This window comes from Antechinus flavipes, chromosome 2, assembly GCF_016432865.1.
Source record: "Antechinus flavipes isolate AdamAnt ecotype Samford, QLD, Australia chromosome 2, AdamAnt_v2, whole genome shotgun sequence".
In the NCBI taxonomy this organism is placed as follows: domain Eukaryota; kingdom Metazoa; phylum Chordata; class Mammalia; order Dasyuromorphia; family Dasyuridae; genus Antechinus; species Antechinus flavipes.
Genome location: NC_067399.1, coordinates 317753035 through 317767026, shown reverse-complemented (window position 1 = coordinate 317767026; position 13992 = coordinate 317753035). Strand labels below are relative to the sequence as shown.

The 13992-nt window shown below is 39.2% G+C and overlaps 1 protein-coding gene across 3 annotated transcripts in view; it reads left to right on the top strand.

The window, feature by feature from the left end:
* Positions 1 to 9603: 9603 nt before the first annotated feature.
* Positions 9604 to 13992, top strand: part of JDP2 (Jun dimerization protein 2) — a 72401-nt gene continuing 68012 nt past the window's right edge. Inside the window, exon 1 of one of the 3 annotated variants that reach the window (XM_051977577.1) lies at positions 9604 to 9819. In XM_051977577.1, coding sequence (XP_051833537.1) covers positions 9792 to 9819 — 28 coding nt within the window. In that variant the 5' untranslated portion in view covers positions 9604 to 9791. Of the gene's footprint in view, positions 9820 to 9909; positions 10615 to 13992 lie in introns of those variants that run through there. The other 2 variants (XM_051977575.1, XM_051977576.1) reach the window with 2 other exon arrangements.

The window sequence follows — 13992 nt, the reverse complement described above, 5'->3', positions numbered from 1 at the left end:
GGATCACACAGCTAAGTGTCTGAGATAAAATTTGAACTCAGGTCCTGACTTCAGGGCTGGTGCTCGGTCTACTGCTCCACCTAGCTGCCCTTAATCAAGTTATTTTAATCTTATTGTACTTTTGGCTTTGTTGCCTTTAAAGTGACTTTTACTTTTTATTATTTGTAATGGGAATTCAGGCAGATTTTTATGAGGATCATTAACATGCTATTTGTCGAAGATGTTTGAGGTCACAATGATGAGGAAGATGCTGAATGATGAGGATGATGTGAAAACAGGAAGCAAAGCAGCAAAGTGGATATATAGCTGGAATTGGAGTAAGGAAGTTTTGAGTTCAAATCTCCTTTGTTTATTAGCTTTAGGATCCTGGGTAATTAAATTTACCTTTGTCTGCACAATTTCTTCAACTAAAAAATAGGGATAATAATAGCACTAAAATCCCAGGATTTTTGCAAGGATCAAATGAGGATCACATTTGTAGTTGCCACTTCAGATATCACCTATGAAATGCTATGCAGACTTTGAGACACTAAATAAATGGTAGTTATGATCTTATATATTTGATACTTTGTGCACTCTACATTGAGACTTATTGGTAACATCCTTGTTATTTAGTCATAAATTTTTAAATAAATCTTTCCTCCTGAAATTGATATTAAATACATAGATTTCTCCTGTTACTTACATATACCTTCTTGAGGTCACATTTTCTGGCCAAATCCAGTAGACTTTTCTCAATTCACAAACTTCTTGAGGCTTTTAATTAATTTGAAGCTACTGTTTAGCATTTTATTAGTTTTTCATGTGACATCAGTGACATTTGCTTTTCTGATTATTATATCTTTTGAGCCCTCTTTCTCTCTCTATTTTTCTGTCTCTTCTTATTCATTAACAATTATTAGCATTCTCCAGTGTTCAGCTCTGTGCTTGTGACAAATTCATTCACTCTAAAAACTTACTGCACTTAACAATCAGTGAATCAGCAAACACTTACCATGTGCTAGATACTGTGTTAGGTCCCAGAGATACAAAGACATAAAAAAAGATCCATTGGTTTACTTGAGGAATTTACATTCTCACAAGTATATTAGATGCCTATTCTGGACAAAAAACATGTAATTTAAGAACTATGGAGAATACAAAGATCATTAAAATAAAGTGCCTAAGTACAAAGAGCTCATCCACATTTCTAGTTGCCACTTCAGATATCACCTAAATGTAGACAATTTATAAATCTACACTGCCAAGATTTTTAGTTTTCTATTCTTTTTTTCCACTTTTCAAAATCCTTTTGTTTTCTTGACATCTCAACTTGGATATCTTAAAAACTGAATATAAAAAAGTGACCTTGTCACACTTTCCCTCACTTCTTTATATTCACATTTCTATCAACAATGAACATCTTGTTGATCCTTCATGGTACTTCTTGAAGGCAGAGGCAGAGCCTTTGAGAGCTCTTGTATAGTCCCAAAGCTCCTTTGACTGGCAAAGATCTCAATGGTAAGAAATAGAACAGGAGCAGGGGATAAGGGTTGGGATTATGAAATTTAAAACCGGTATCCTAAAGATCATAGCCTTATATTCCAGTCAGACAATGTGAATTTCTCTTTCTGTTCTTTTTACTAGTAATCTTATTTTCTGTTTCCCCCTCCAAAGACTTGTTATGTACTAGGAAGAATAGAGACAAGCTGCCAGGGCTTTCCCAGGAATTGGATGCATTTCTATGAGTCTGAGTGAGTGCTATACACACAGCACCTAGTATAGAGCCTTTGTACATGGTAAATACATCATAGTAAGTGATTGTTTTGATTATTAAGCTCCCAGGAATGGATGCTCTACAAAACCATACTGGCTTTTGTTTGAAGGAGAGGACATTCTAATTCCCCACCCACTCACTCTTTTTCTAATATATTTCAGTCTTGCAGATAGGTTCAGAGAACCCATCAGCCTATAATTTATTTTTTAGCCAGTCCACTAAAGAAATACCAGTGTAATGGACCTTATTTTCAGCTTCCATTATTTTTTTCTTGCTTTCAGCTTGATGTAGAATAAGCCTGATCTAATTTCTTTCCAGGTCATGGTCCTATGGGACTTTACTATTTGCATGGTTTATGTGGGGATAAAATAACACTTCAATACATACTACATAACATTTATGGATTTGAATAGATAGGTAAAGTTCTCAGCATATAAGATCTAGAAGAAAAAAACACACTTGGGACTGTAAACCATTTGGGTTTTAAAAAATGTATTGGACGGTCTTGCCCGATTCTCCAGATGCCATACCCCTGCCAACTCATGTTAGTCTTGTACAGGTTGAGTCCTAAGGTGAAAAGTTGGGAAGAAGGAAAGTTCTTCCCTCGACCTCTCACTATCAGATGATAAGTTTCTTGAGGTCAGGGATTTTGTGGCTTCTTTTTGGCCCTCATATCTTGCAAACTACAGTGGGCACTATGTAAATGTTTGTTAAATAGATTTAAGCTGTTACAGGAGACAGAATACTGTTTGATAACAATGGTTCTCTGACCCTCCCTCATCATCTTCATCCTCCAAGAAACTAGAAGAAGCAATGATGACTTATTGATGGTAGCTAGGTGAATGAACAAGGGAAAGGAGAAATGCTAGTTTAATGCTAGCTCTATTCACGATTTTCAGATCACCAAGCACTTAATCTTTTTGGACTTTCAGTATATGGTAATTTTTTGTTTTTTTCAGGATGACAACCCTTGACACATCTGATACTTAAGTATCACATATATGTCCAGATAAAGCTTTTTCAAGTATGTGATAAGTTCAACATGTTATATTCTGCTCTTCTGTGCCTTCCTCTGAATTTCTTTGTGTTTTCTTCTCTTCATTAAAAAAGGTTTCAGACGCTTGTTTCTTTTTTTTTTTTTACATTACTGTCATTAACGCTCAGCCAATGCCCTTCTAAATTCTTCCCCCACCCAATGACACTTCATGTAATAAATAAGTATTGTCAAATAAAAACAAACCTACATATTAGCTGTAGTTTTTAAAAATTACTTAAAGTTTCTTTTGCCTTTCAAGTTTGCTTTTAAAAATTTTTACTACTGGCCTCAGCTGATCACTTTTTCCTAATTTGGAAACAGCATAGATGATATTAATTGAATAGTTTTTAAAAATTACTTAAAAGAATTAAATTATAAGTACAACTAGCTTTGAGTTTTTTCTTTAGGACTTTATCTTTGTTCAATATCTTTTTTCCTAAGATTAAATTATTTAAATTTTCTATTCTTTGGTCTGCTAATTGGAATTTTAAAAAATTGATATTAATATTGGTACATTTCATTTGTTATTGTATGCCTATTATTAGGCAAAATAGTATCTGATTATTTCTTTTATTTCCTCTTTCCTACTGTAAATTCTCCTTTTAAATTTGTTTATATTGGCTAATCTTGATTTCCACTTCTTTTTTGTCATGTTGTCTAATCATTCATCTATTTCAATTTTTTTTAAAACAGCTAATAATTTTATTTGTCAACTCAATTTGTTTTCAGTTTTACTAAACTATCTTTGATTTTCAGAATTTACATTTTTTGTGTTTAGTTGGCATTTTTTATTTGTTGCTTTTCTAGGGTTTTTTAGTTGCATATTTAATTAATTGATCTATTCTTTCTTTCTTTGATGTCAGTATTTATATATAAGAATTTTCCCTGAATAAATGTTTGAATTCCACCTCAAACTTCATTATGTTGTCTCATTGTCATTATTTTATCAGATAACATCATCTATTATTTCTGTGAGGAATGCTATCTTCAGATGTGCTTCATTGATTATGTTTATTGCATTATGATCAATAAAAGATTTGTTTAATATTTGATTTTCTGGATTTACTTATGAGCTTTTTTTATGCTCAACAGAGGGGCCAGTTTTTGTAAAGATATACAGAGAAATATGCATGATTCTTTTTTTTTAATATATTCAGCCATCCCCAGAGATATGTCATATCTAACTTTTCCAAAATTATATTTATAAATAAATTTATAATTATAATTTATAAAATTACATTTAGGCCTTTTTTTTTCTTATTTTATTTCCTTAGATCTAAAAAAGACACATCCAGATACCCGATATTAGTTTTTACCATCTTTTTTCCCTTATAGATTTCTTCTCTTTCTAAGTACTTAATTGTGATGTCATTTCATTACTATAGATATTTCATTGTCTAGAATGTCTTCAAACATAATGTAGTTTCTCTGTTTAACTCTGTTAACTATAAATATTCTTACCATTGCCTTATTTGAAGATCATGATTGCTACCTTATTTTTTGAGTTTGCTTGAAGCATAATAAATTCTACTCCAATCCCACATTTTAAGTCTGTTTAATCTTTGTTCCAAATATGTTTCTTGTAAACAACATTTATTGTTGGATCTGATTTTCTAATATAGTCTTTATTTTCTTCCATTTTATGGGCAAATTCATGCTGTTCACACTACAGTTATTTAATGTTAGTTTCATTTCATTTCCAACAAATCATTTTATTCCTTCCCCCTTCTGTTCTTCTCACTATTAAGGAGAAGTGAGAGGTTCTTTTCCTTTACAATGAAGAATAAAGTAAAGGGAAGGAAAATGATCCATGGTAATAATCTGTAATTGAAATGGCCTGCTTATACTCCTTCTCTTTTCCTCATCCAAACCATGGTCAATTCTTCTTACATTTCTTTCTCTTCCCCCTTTCATTTTAGTCTCCCTTTTACAATCTATCCTCCAAGGTTGAAATTTCTTTTGATTGTCCCTTTTGAAGGTTCAACTCTATCCTCTGTGTGCAACCTTCCAACCGTATCCTTCCTGTTCAATCTTTCTATTTCCCCTCACCATTCGTGGCTGTATTTATATTAATATATTTTTTACACCAAATCCTTTATGTATGCATATATATTCAAACCTCTTTTGCCTAGCTCATATAAGAATGAGATTCATGTGATGCTCATTTTCCACTCTCACACCCTTCACTGAATGTTCTTGTACACTTCCTCTCCTGTACTCCAATTATTCAAAAAATACAAAGTCCTTTCCTCTTCTTCCTCATTTCATACTTAGCATATTTCTTTTTATCTCCCTTTTCTTCCTCTCTTAAAACCAGCAGAACAAAACAAAGCTATATGCAGCTTCTCTTCTTCCTTGCTTTTTTTTTCTTATTAATTTTTTCTATGAATCTTGATGACATTTAGATTCTAAAAGGATATTGGTCTCTTATTCCCCTATTAAAATGTAAACACTTCATTATCATTTAGCACCCTTCCAAAGTTGCTCAAATATGCTAATGTTTCTAAGTTTCTTTTGCCTTTCAAGTTTGCTTTTAAAAATTTCTACTACTGGCCTCAGACACTTAAGGCTTCCTAGTTGTGTGACCCTGGGCAAGTCACTTAACCCCAACTGTCTCAGCAAGAAAAAAAGCTGTCATCTTTTTTAAAATCAGAAATGCTCGACAATCCCCTATGTCATTAAAGGTCAATTTCTCTTATCCCTGTAGAATTATACTCAGTTGTGGATGGCCAAATATTATTGGCTATAAGCCTTTTTTAACCTCTTACAATATCATATTTCAGTTTATACTTACATTTATAATAGTTGCTATCAAATTTTATATAATCCTGACTATAATTTCTTGATAATTTAACACTTTCTTTTTGGATGCTTCTAGTATATTTCCTTTGACCTAGAAGCTCTGGATTTTGGCATGATATTACTAGAAGTTTGGAATTTGAGATTTCTTTTAAGAGGTAATAAGTAGATTCTTTCTATTTTTACTTTTCCCACTATTTCTAACTGATTTGTTCAGTTTTCATTTATGATTTCTCAGCATAAAATATCTAGGGATTTTTCCACCATTACAGTTTTCTAAGGACTTTAATGATTCCTAAATGATTTACTCTATATATTTTTTTCAATATTTTGATTCCATCCTAATATTTCTAGTCTCCTGGAATCTATGAGTTATTTTTACTCTATCTTTATTTTCAAAGAGTCTAGCACTTGGCCAACACTTTCTTTTTTAAACTACTTATTATTATTAAATTATTATTCTTATTATTCTATTAAATAAACTTCCTATTCTTTCTTCCAGAACTCTTACATCACTTTTTACGACATTTTTTAAAATCTCTACTTTCATTTTTCCCAGCTACTCTTAGAGTTTTTATAACCATGCCATTTTCCTGCCCTCCATCTAAAATTCTGTTTGTATGTATTGTAGAGTTGCTCTCATCTTTTGAATTTAGTTTTGGGGCATCTTTTGATCTATATTCTTCCTTCATTTGTGTTTTTTCTTTTCTTTTGTGTCATCTCCAGCCTCAGTTCTTTGTTTGGGATATGTGCCTTAGTCAAGCTCTACATTATCCTGCACTCTTGGGTAATAAGGCCTTGCTTGGTTCTGACCTCAATCGTTTGGACTCTTGCCTTTCTACTTTTCCTGATATATCTATTCTCTTAGTTCTGGGAGGGTTAATTCCCTTCTGGATTATCAGAGTGCTGTACTCCTCATAGACACCTGGAATTTCATTGGTTATAGCATTATGGCCTTCAGAAATTTTTTGGAGGGTCCACAGTTTGAGCTTTATAATCTTCTAAATGTCCTTGGAGTTTTCCCCTCAAAGCAGCCAGGGCTTCTATCCCCTAGCAACAACCTGGTTAAAGTGCTAACAAGATTCCAGTCTATTCATTTGTGCTTGTTTACTGGGTAGGATCTTTCTCCAAGGTTTGCAGGCTTCTGGTTGCCTTTTTGTTTCAATTCTGATTGGATAAAGGGTCTTATTCTTGTTGCTCTGATTTTCTTGATCATTATTCAACATTTGCTCTCTTTAGACCTTTGTTGAAGTATTGATGGGAGAACAGAACTCTTAGAATTTCTCACATCACCATCTTAGCCAAAAGTGATGTCTCTATTTTGTACAAAGCAATTTTGCAGGATAATTGGAGATACCCTTGTTATGTCCAGACTAGTTCTCTGGAGGATCTCTGGACGAACCTTGGTCTTAGGTGGAGGAGTGATGAAGGCAGGAGAGCCACCAGGAGGATCTTTGTTTCTGTCTCTGTCTTCTGTGTCTCCTCTGTATGTGTCTGAATCCGAGTCTGAAATCTGAGATATAAAATCTCTTCTCCAGTCCTCTCAGCCCTTAAATACCTCAGTATGATTACATCATTACATCACACTAAATATATGCCAACTAGAGTGATTACATCATATCACACGAAGTATGTGTGAACTAGAGAATCATTATTTCATCAATCACATTGAGTAAGCACCCTATTGTAAGTATCCTTGCTTTAAGTAGGACCCAGGTGGTTATGCCCTCCCTGACTTCTCAGATGTTTTTTAGCAGGTTTCCTCTGGGCTGAAGGGTTCCCTCACTATCTGCAGTCCTTTATATACCCTCATGGTTTGGGATTTTGCTCCTATCTTGCATTCTTTGATGGGGTGGTAAAGCCCTGTTTGGTCCTTACTTCAGTTTTTGCCACTGGCTTCTACTTCCCTAAATAAAGTTGTTAATTTCCATTATAGAGATTGTGTCTATACTTTCCATGCAGATAAAGTAAAGAAGGGAACTGAGTCATTATCTAATAAATTTATGCTGTGAATGCATCCAATCAAACTCCTATGTCACTTACGTTCTGTACCATATTGTTTAGCACTTAGTTTATCATAAATTATATCATGTTTTATTTATTCATATCCCCTACCCTAATCTCCCTTTCTAAACTGTAAGTTTCTTGAAGGAAAGGACCAAGTCTTCTATTGTAGTTCCAAAGAACCAGATGCTACAAAAGTGCTGGTGGATTGATTGGTATCTCAGGTTAATCCATGTCTTCTTTCTTTCAAATCAGAGAATTGATATGGGGGAGGAAATCCATCAACTTTTCAGTCCACTTTTCCATTGTAGGTACAGACAGATCAATCCATGTTCAGTAGACTTTAAAACTAAATAAGCCTAATAATCCAGGTAAGAAAAAAAAAATGAGTTGGTTGTCAACCTTTTGCTATTGTCTTTCCCTCCAGTTATCTCTGCATTATATTTATTTTGTAGGAAAAAGAAAAACAAGAAATTAGTAAACAGTTCTCAAAGGGCTTATAGAAGGTTTTGAGGTAGTCTCTGGAGAGGATCTTGCGTTTACCCAAACAGAATAGTTATAAGTCCCTATATAGACTGTATTGGTGTTTTCAAAGTCCCAGTTGAGAGCCCATAAAATATCATTGCCCCTGCTGAATGTTTCTTCCACATAAATGTTCAGACCTTGGGCCTCTAGGGAAACCATCATAAAGCACTTTCGCTGTCTATCTTTGATCTTTCCACTGTAATAAAGGTATAGTCAGCCTTTCTGGTGCTGAGTTCTTGCACCTATATTAGACTATCAAATTATTTCTCATTCTCCAGGGTCTTTCAGGACTTTCTGATCATGTTTTCTTTTGCTTGTTTAATTAGTTTGGTTCAGCGGAAATAACACTAGGTTTGGAATCTGAAGGGCAGAATTCAAACGATGATTTTGCTATTTATGACATTATGAGACTCAGAGTCACTTAAGTTGTCTGAGTCTCAATTAGTTGGACAAGATGACCTCCAAAGTTCCTTCCAACTCTTAAATATATGACCCGTGATCATAAGTGTGAAAAGAAAAACTTCAACACAATAGGCAGAAAAGATATTAAGGTTCTCATCTGACAGTTTTTCCTGAAGATTTGTATGTAAGGAGAAAATATAGGTATGAAGACAGAAATGTTACCTTCTTTTCTCTACTCTTCTGGAAAAAACTTTTCTCATACTTCCATCTGTCCCAAGTCTTGTTCAATGTGACATTTTGTTGTTGTTATTGTTTTTGCAAACAAAGAAGCAATGGACTTTTCCTTTTCATTTCCTTTCTATTGTTGACCCGACATCACGTTGAGATGGAGGATGAAGGTCCCACTTTATAAACATCTGCCCTTCTCTCTCTTACCCAGAAAGCTAGGGGATTGGTTAGGAGTCAAAAGGGTTTGGAGGCGGGGGACGCCAACTATTGGTTTTTGTTTCTCATTTCTTCCTGTTGTGGTTTTCTTTTTGTCTCTCCTCTGCATACCAGAGGATATTATAATTAGTTATCAGCCAGTTTTGGGGAGAGCCTTAAGTAGTCCCAGGATTCCTCATCTCTTTTTAATAGAGGGAATAAAAATTGTGATATATGAAGAATAGGAGTGGGATAAAGGCAGTCTGGGCCGTTTAGTGCTATTTGATCATTTCAGCCATTTTGAATGGATGAAGGTTAGTTAGAAGTTTGGTGGATGGAGGATAAGCCCAAAGATATAATTGTGTGCTGCCACTGAGGATCCATAGACTGGCACTTCCTCTTCAGTAATCTGAATTGTAAATGACAATGGAGCCCTTTCAATTGTTATCAAGGATGTTGATTGGGGCCAACTCCAACTCAGCAAGTTAAGAAGAGGCATCCAGACACAGGGAAAAGAGTGGTGAATTTGGGACCCAGGGGACCTACGTTCAAACACTGGCTTTCGACAGTGTGACGTTGGGCAAGTGACTTAAACTCTCTGGACCTTTCCATCACCTGTAAAATGAGGTGGGTTGGACAAGATGACATCTAAGGTCTCTTCCAGTTCTAAATCTACGATCCCATGATGTTAGAAAAGTTAATAGAAAGGGTGGGCGGGGAGCATGTGATGGGTTCACAGCCCGTGGTCCCAGAACTTGTTATATACCAATTGCCTTTTTCAGCGACCACCTACCTGCAGCTGATCTGTCTTTCACACACTCGGGATTCGCGAGGAGCCGGGAAGGCATGAAGAAGATAATCAAATACAGGCTATGTATAAATGGGCTTTAGCTTTCTAAAATCTTCATCTTTTCTCTCTCCAGAGGGTCCATATGAGGGTGGGGGAGGTAGCTAGAGCACAGAAGAAGGGGAGGGGGCGGCGATGATTGTGTGGTGTGCGAGTGTGGCCGTGTTGGGGTGTGGGGGGGCGCGAGTGTCTTACATAACCCTTCCGTCCTCCTCCCTTCTTCGGTTCTTTTGAAACGTGGGGTAGGAAAGAGGGAGCTGAAGGGATGCAGGTCAGGCTGTAGCTATGGGCTGATACCTTCTTTCGGAGGTGAGGATTGGGAGGAGGGTGAGAAGACAGAAGGAGGTGAAGGTCAGTGGGTGTGTGGCGCCGGATCCACACCCCCCTTCCCTCCCCTGTCCCCTCCTTCCCTTCCTCTCTGTTCCCCTCTGACGTCTGGAGCTGGCAGCTTGGCCGGTTCCGCATTCCTGACCCCTCCCCGCCGCCCAGGGGCCGCTATATAACCGGGGCTGATGCAACCCATCCCGCCGCCCGCCACAGCCTGCGGGAGGGACGCACCGGGGCAGCGCAGCGACGGGGGGGGTTGTGGCAGCAGTCGAGGCGGTGGAGGCTGCAGAGGCAGCGGCGGCAGCGGCTGCAGAGGCAGCGGGGGAGGCAGAGGCTGCTGGCCAGGCGCCGCGGCGGCTCCCGGGACAGGACGGGCCTGGGCACCGGAACGGAGCTCTGGAGCCGGGCGGTAGCGGGGCTCGGCGTGCGGCCGTCCTCCGCCTGCTCCTGCAGCCCTGCGCGGGGGGCGCCGCCTCCGCTTCCTCCCTCTGCACGGTGGGTACCAGGGGAGCGCGCTTCGTTGGCTCCCCCCTCCTCCCCACTCCTGGGGCAAGCTCCTGCAGACCTGGGCACCTGGGATACCCTCCACCCCTCGGGCGAAACGCCCTGCTCACCCTAAGCCCCCTCCCTGGGCGGAGCTCTCTGCGCACCCTGAGTGGAGCTCCTTGAGGACCTGGGACGGGTTCCCAAGGCAAGGTGCTTAAAGCCTCTGAACTCTCTCGCGGGAGTAATGGTCCAGAGACCCTGCGCCCCTCAGCACAGCTCTAGGCACAGTGGCCTCTGGCTTCCCAAATGTTCCCTCCCCGGGACTGCTCCTTTCGATTGGGTTGCCGGGTCCCACTCTTCTCTTGCTCTCTGCTTCCCCGCCCAGCTCTTCTCCTTAGTCCACTTGTGGGGAGTTTCTCTGCTCGGGGAAGCGGGGGAAGGCGGGGTGGATTAAAAAAAAAAACTCGTCCGAAACAAATAGGATAGTGACGGTGGGGTTGGGGACTTGGAGGGCCAGGGTCTAAGAAATTGCAATATTAAAGGAAAGGTTAACGAAAAAGATCTGAGACCCGCCCCCTGCCCACTTTCTTGGAGAGGAAGCCCCAGGGAATTCTAAGGAATAGGAGTCCAGATAAGGGATGGAGGTGGAAAGAGTTCAGTGGGAAAGGCATTTTGGGTTAAGACCCACAGGAAAAAGGGCAGCAGGAGATTCTAGGCTGTCTCTATAGTGTGTGCCCTTATTTTGGCCTGGAAGAGGGGCTGTGGGCTGTGGCCATTCCAGCTCCACCCTCCCCCACTTTGGGTTACATAAGGACCTGAGCAGAAACTAGCCTTTCCTCCCCTGACTGCCCGGCCTGGCCCAGTGCAGAGGACTCATTAACCATCAGAGTTTGGAGGTGGGAGGAGTGGGGCTGCAATTCAGTCCATAATACACCTGGACCCCAAGATGTTAAGAGACCTGTTCACATGACTGAGGGGGCGAAGGAAAGGACAATACCATTTAGAAGACCTTGGCTTTACTTAGAGTATGGAAACTTTAGATGGGTGGAATGTATATTGCCTTGGGTAGAGAAGGAGAGGAAGATGATGTTTGGATGGCAAGGAGTTACTCTTCCTATTTAGTTTCTTTTAGGTTTAACATAGAGACACATGTCCTCTCTGTGTGCTTCTCATGTCCAGGATATATTGGTGATGTTGGGTAGTGCCAAATGATTTTTCAGAATGTTCCTTGGTAACAAGTATGATCCTCTTGTTTGGATGGGGTATCTCATCCTGAATGGTATTATGAAACTGTTCTAGCCACTATGTACCAAAGTTAAAATAAATCTTAGAGGAATTTTATGAGAATTTTGTGTTTTTAAGTCATTATCAACAGAAAAGGCTGGGAAATATAATGGGGAGGGGACTCAGTACCTTGCCATTGTGGAGACCTAGATAATAACTCTCTACATGACTTCTCTTTTTCCCTGAAAGTTTAGGAAACAAGTTGTATTGCTTTCATCTTTCTAACAAATCTGCCTGCAAGATAGACATCTTCTTCTGCACATTTTTAGAATAGTGTTAAACCTGGAACCAAGTGCAAGTGGTATTGATTTTAGACATGTCTAAGAATCCCTGTTGTTGGATAGCTTGGGATCCTTATAAATGGAGACACTTAAAAACAAGCTAAACTCTCATTACCTTGAGAGAGGTGAGAGAGGGACCTGTCCAGTCACTGAGGGTGAGGGTTGGGAGTTGGATAGCTCCCATTCCTTGTTTTCTTTCTGCCTTGACACTACTCCAGAACTCCAGGCATCTCCCAAATCTTCCTAGACAGTTGGAGCCTTGTCTGATCTGAAGGGATAAGATACTTCTTGAAGTCGTAAGTGTTGGGAGATTGCTTCCTGCTTTCCTTTCCATTCTTAATGAAGTAACCTTTAAGGTAATGTGTTGATAATGCCTACTGTGGGCAGTAGGAGTGGCAGAGCCCACTGGGGATGAGTTTAGTCCTGTGTGTATGCCTTAACCTTTACAATCATGACCGATTCCTGTTATCTTCCCTCCTCTCCATCCCTCACCACATTTTCCTTACTTTTGATGAAATGTGTCTGTTTTCTTCTCTCCTCCGCAACTGTTTTTAGGCTTTAGATGCCTATTTTTTCAGTCTGCAAAGCTGTACCCGAGATTGCAAGGCTCTTGTAGTATTGTGGGGCAGCCAGCATTGCATTGGGTCTGCTCCTTATGTTTAGATCTCTGGAATGGAAGAGCCTTGAGCAGTCTGTCTGTTCTCTGTTCATTCAGCCCAAGTTCTTTTGAGCAATCACAGCTAGAACTGAGGGCAAGTTACATTCTTTCATTCTTTTTCAGCTTTTTCTTTTCGTTTGCTATAGTTTGCTTTTTTCCATGGTAGTGAAATATGTTTGAAAAGGAAGGGGGGGAAGGGAGGAAGAGAAAGGAGAGAGGAAGAGCTAGAGAGAGAAGGACTGTGTGTGTGGGCGCGCGCATATGTGTGCATGCATGTGTGTACACATATATATGTAGAGAGAGGGCAACAGGCACATTATTTTTCCATTTTCCTTTAATTAAGGCCCCGTGGAGGTGTGTTTGAAAACAGAGGGTCTCCTATGCCTTTGAGGAGGGTGAGAACACTGTTTTCACTGGTTCCAGGGCCATATGCAGTATATGGTGTCCAATGAAACTGGGCCTGGCTCGTTCTGTTGCTTGTCTTGGCAGTCAGTTTCATGGATTGTATTACCAGTCCTGGAACGCAACCACTGCCAAGCTCTGTGTGTGTGTGTGTGTGTGTGTGTGTGTGTGTGCATGTGTGTTCAAGCGCGTGTGGTTTGGCCTCTTAGAGCTCAGTAGAGACAAACGCCTCAACAACCCAGGCGAGGAATTTTCAGCTTGTGTTTCTCCATGCTCACATGAACATTTCTGGCCGTGGGAGGCCTTTGCTAGAGCCCCTGTACTTGGGGATTTTCTCCTGTGTTCTTATATTGTTGCCTATGGGATTCCAGTTTTAGACTTTGTTTGATGGAATTTTCACATTCTATGGCATCTAAAAAATTGCAAATCATTGGCTGACTGCATGTTCCATTATCTGTTGTGTATATGTTTTACTACTGTGTATGAGTGCTAAGTTCAACAAGATTTTTTGAGCCTCTTTAATATGAAAAGTGTTGTTCTGGCTAACAGTGGTGGGATTGGGGTGGTTAGAAAAGATAACAGGATTAAATCAATGTCAATTGCTTCCTTGTCTTTCCTTCCTGCTCAGTAGACTTTGAAGATCTGTGATTTAATTACTGTGACTATTTTACCAATTCAGATCAAGGTAGCACTCAGGCAGTGGAAAGAGCAATAGATGCAGAGTCAAAATACCTGGTTTCAAATCTTGCCCTGCCATTTATA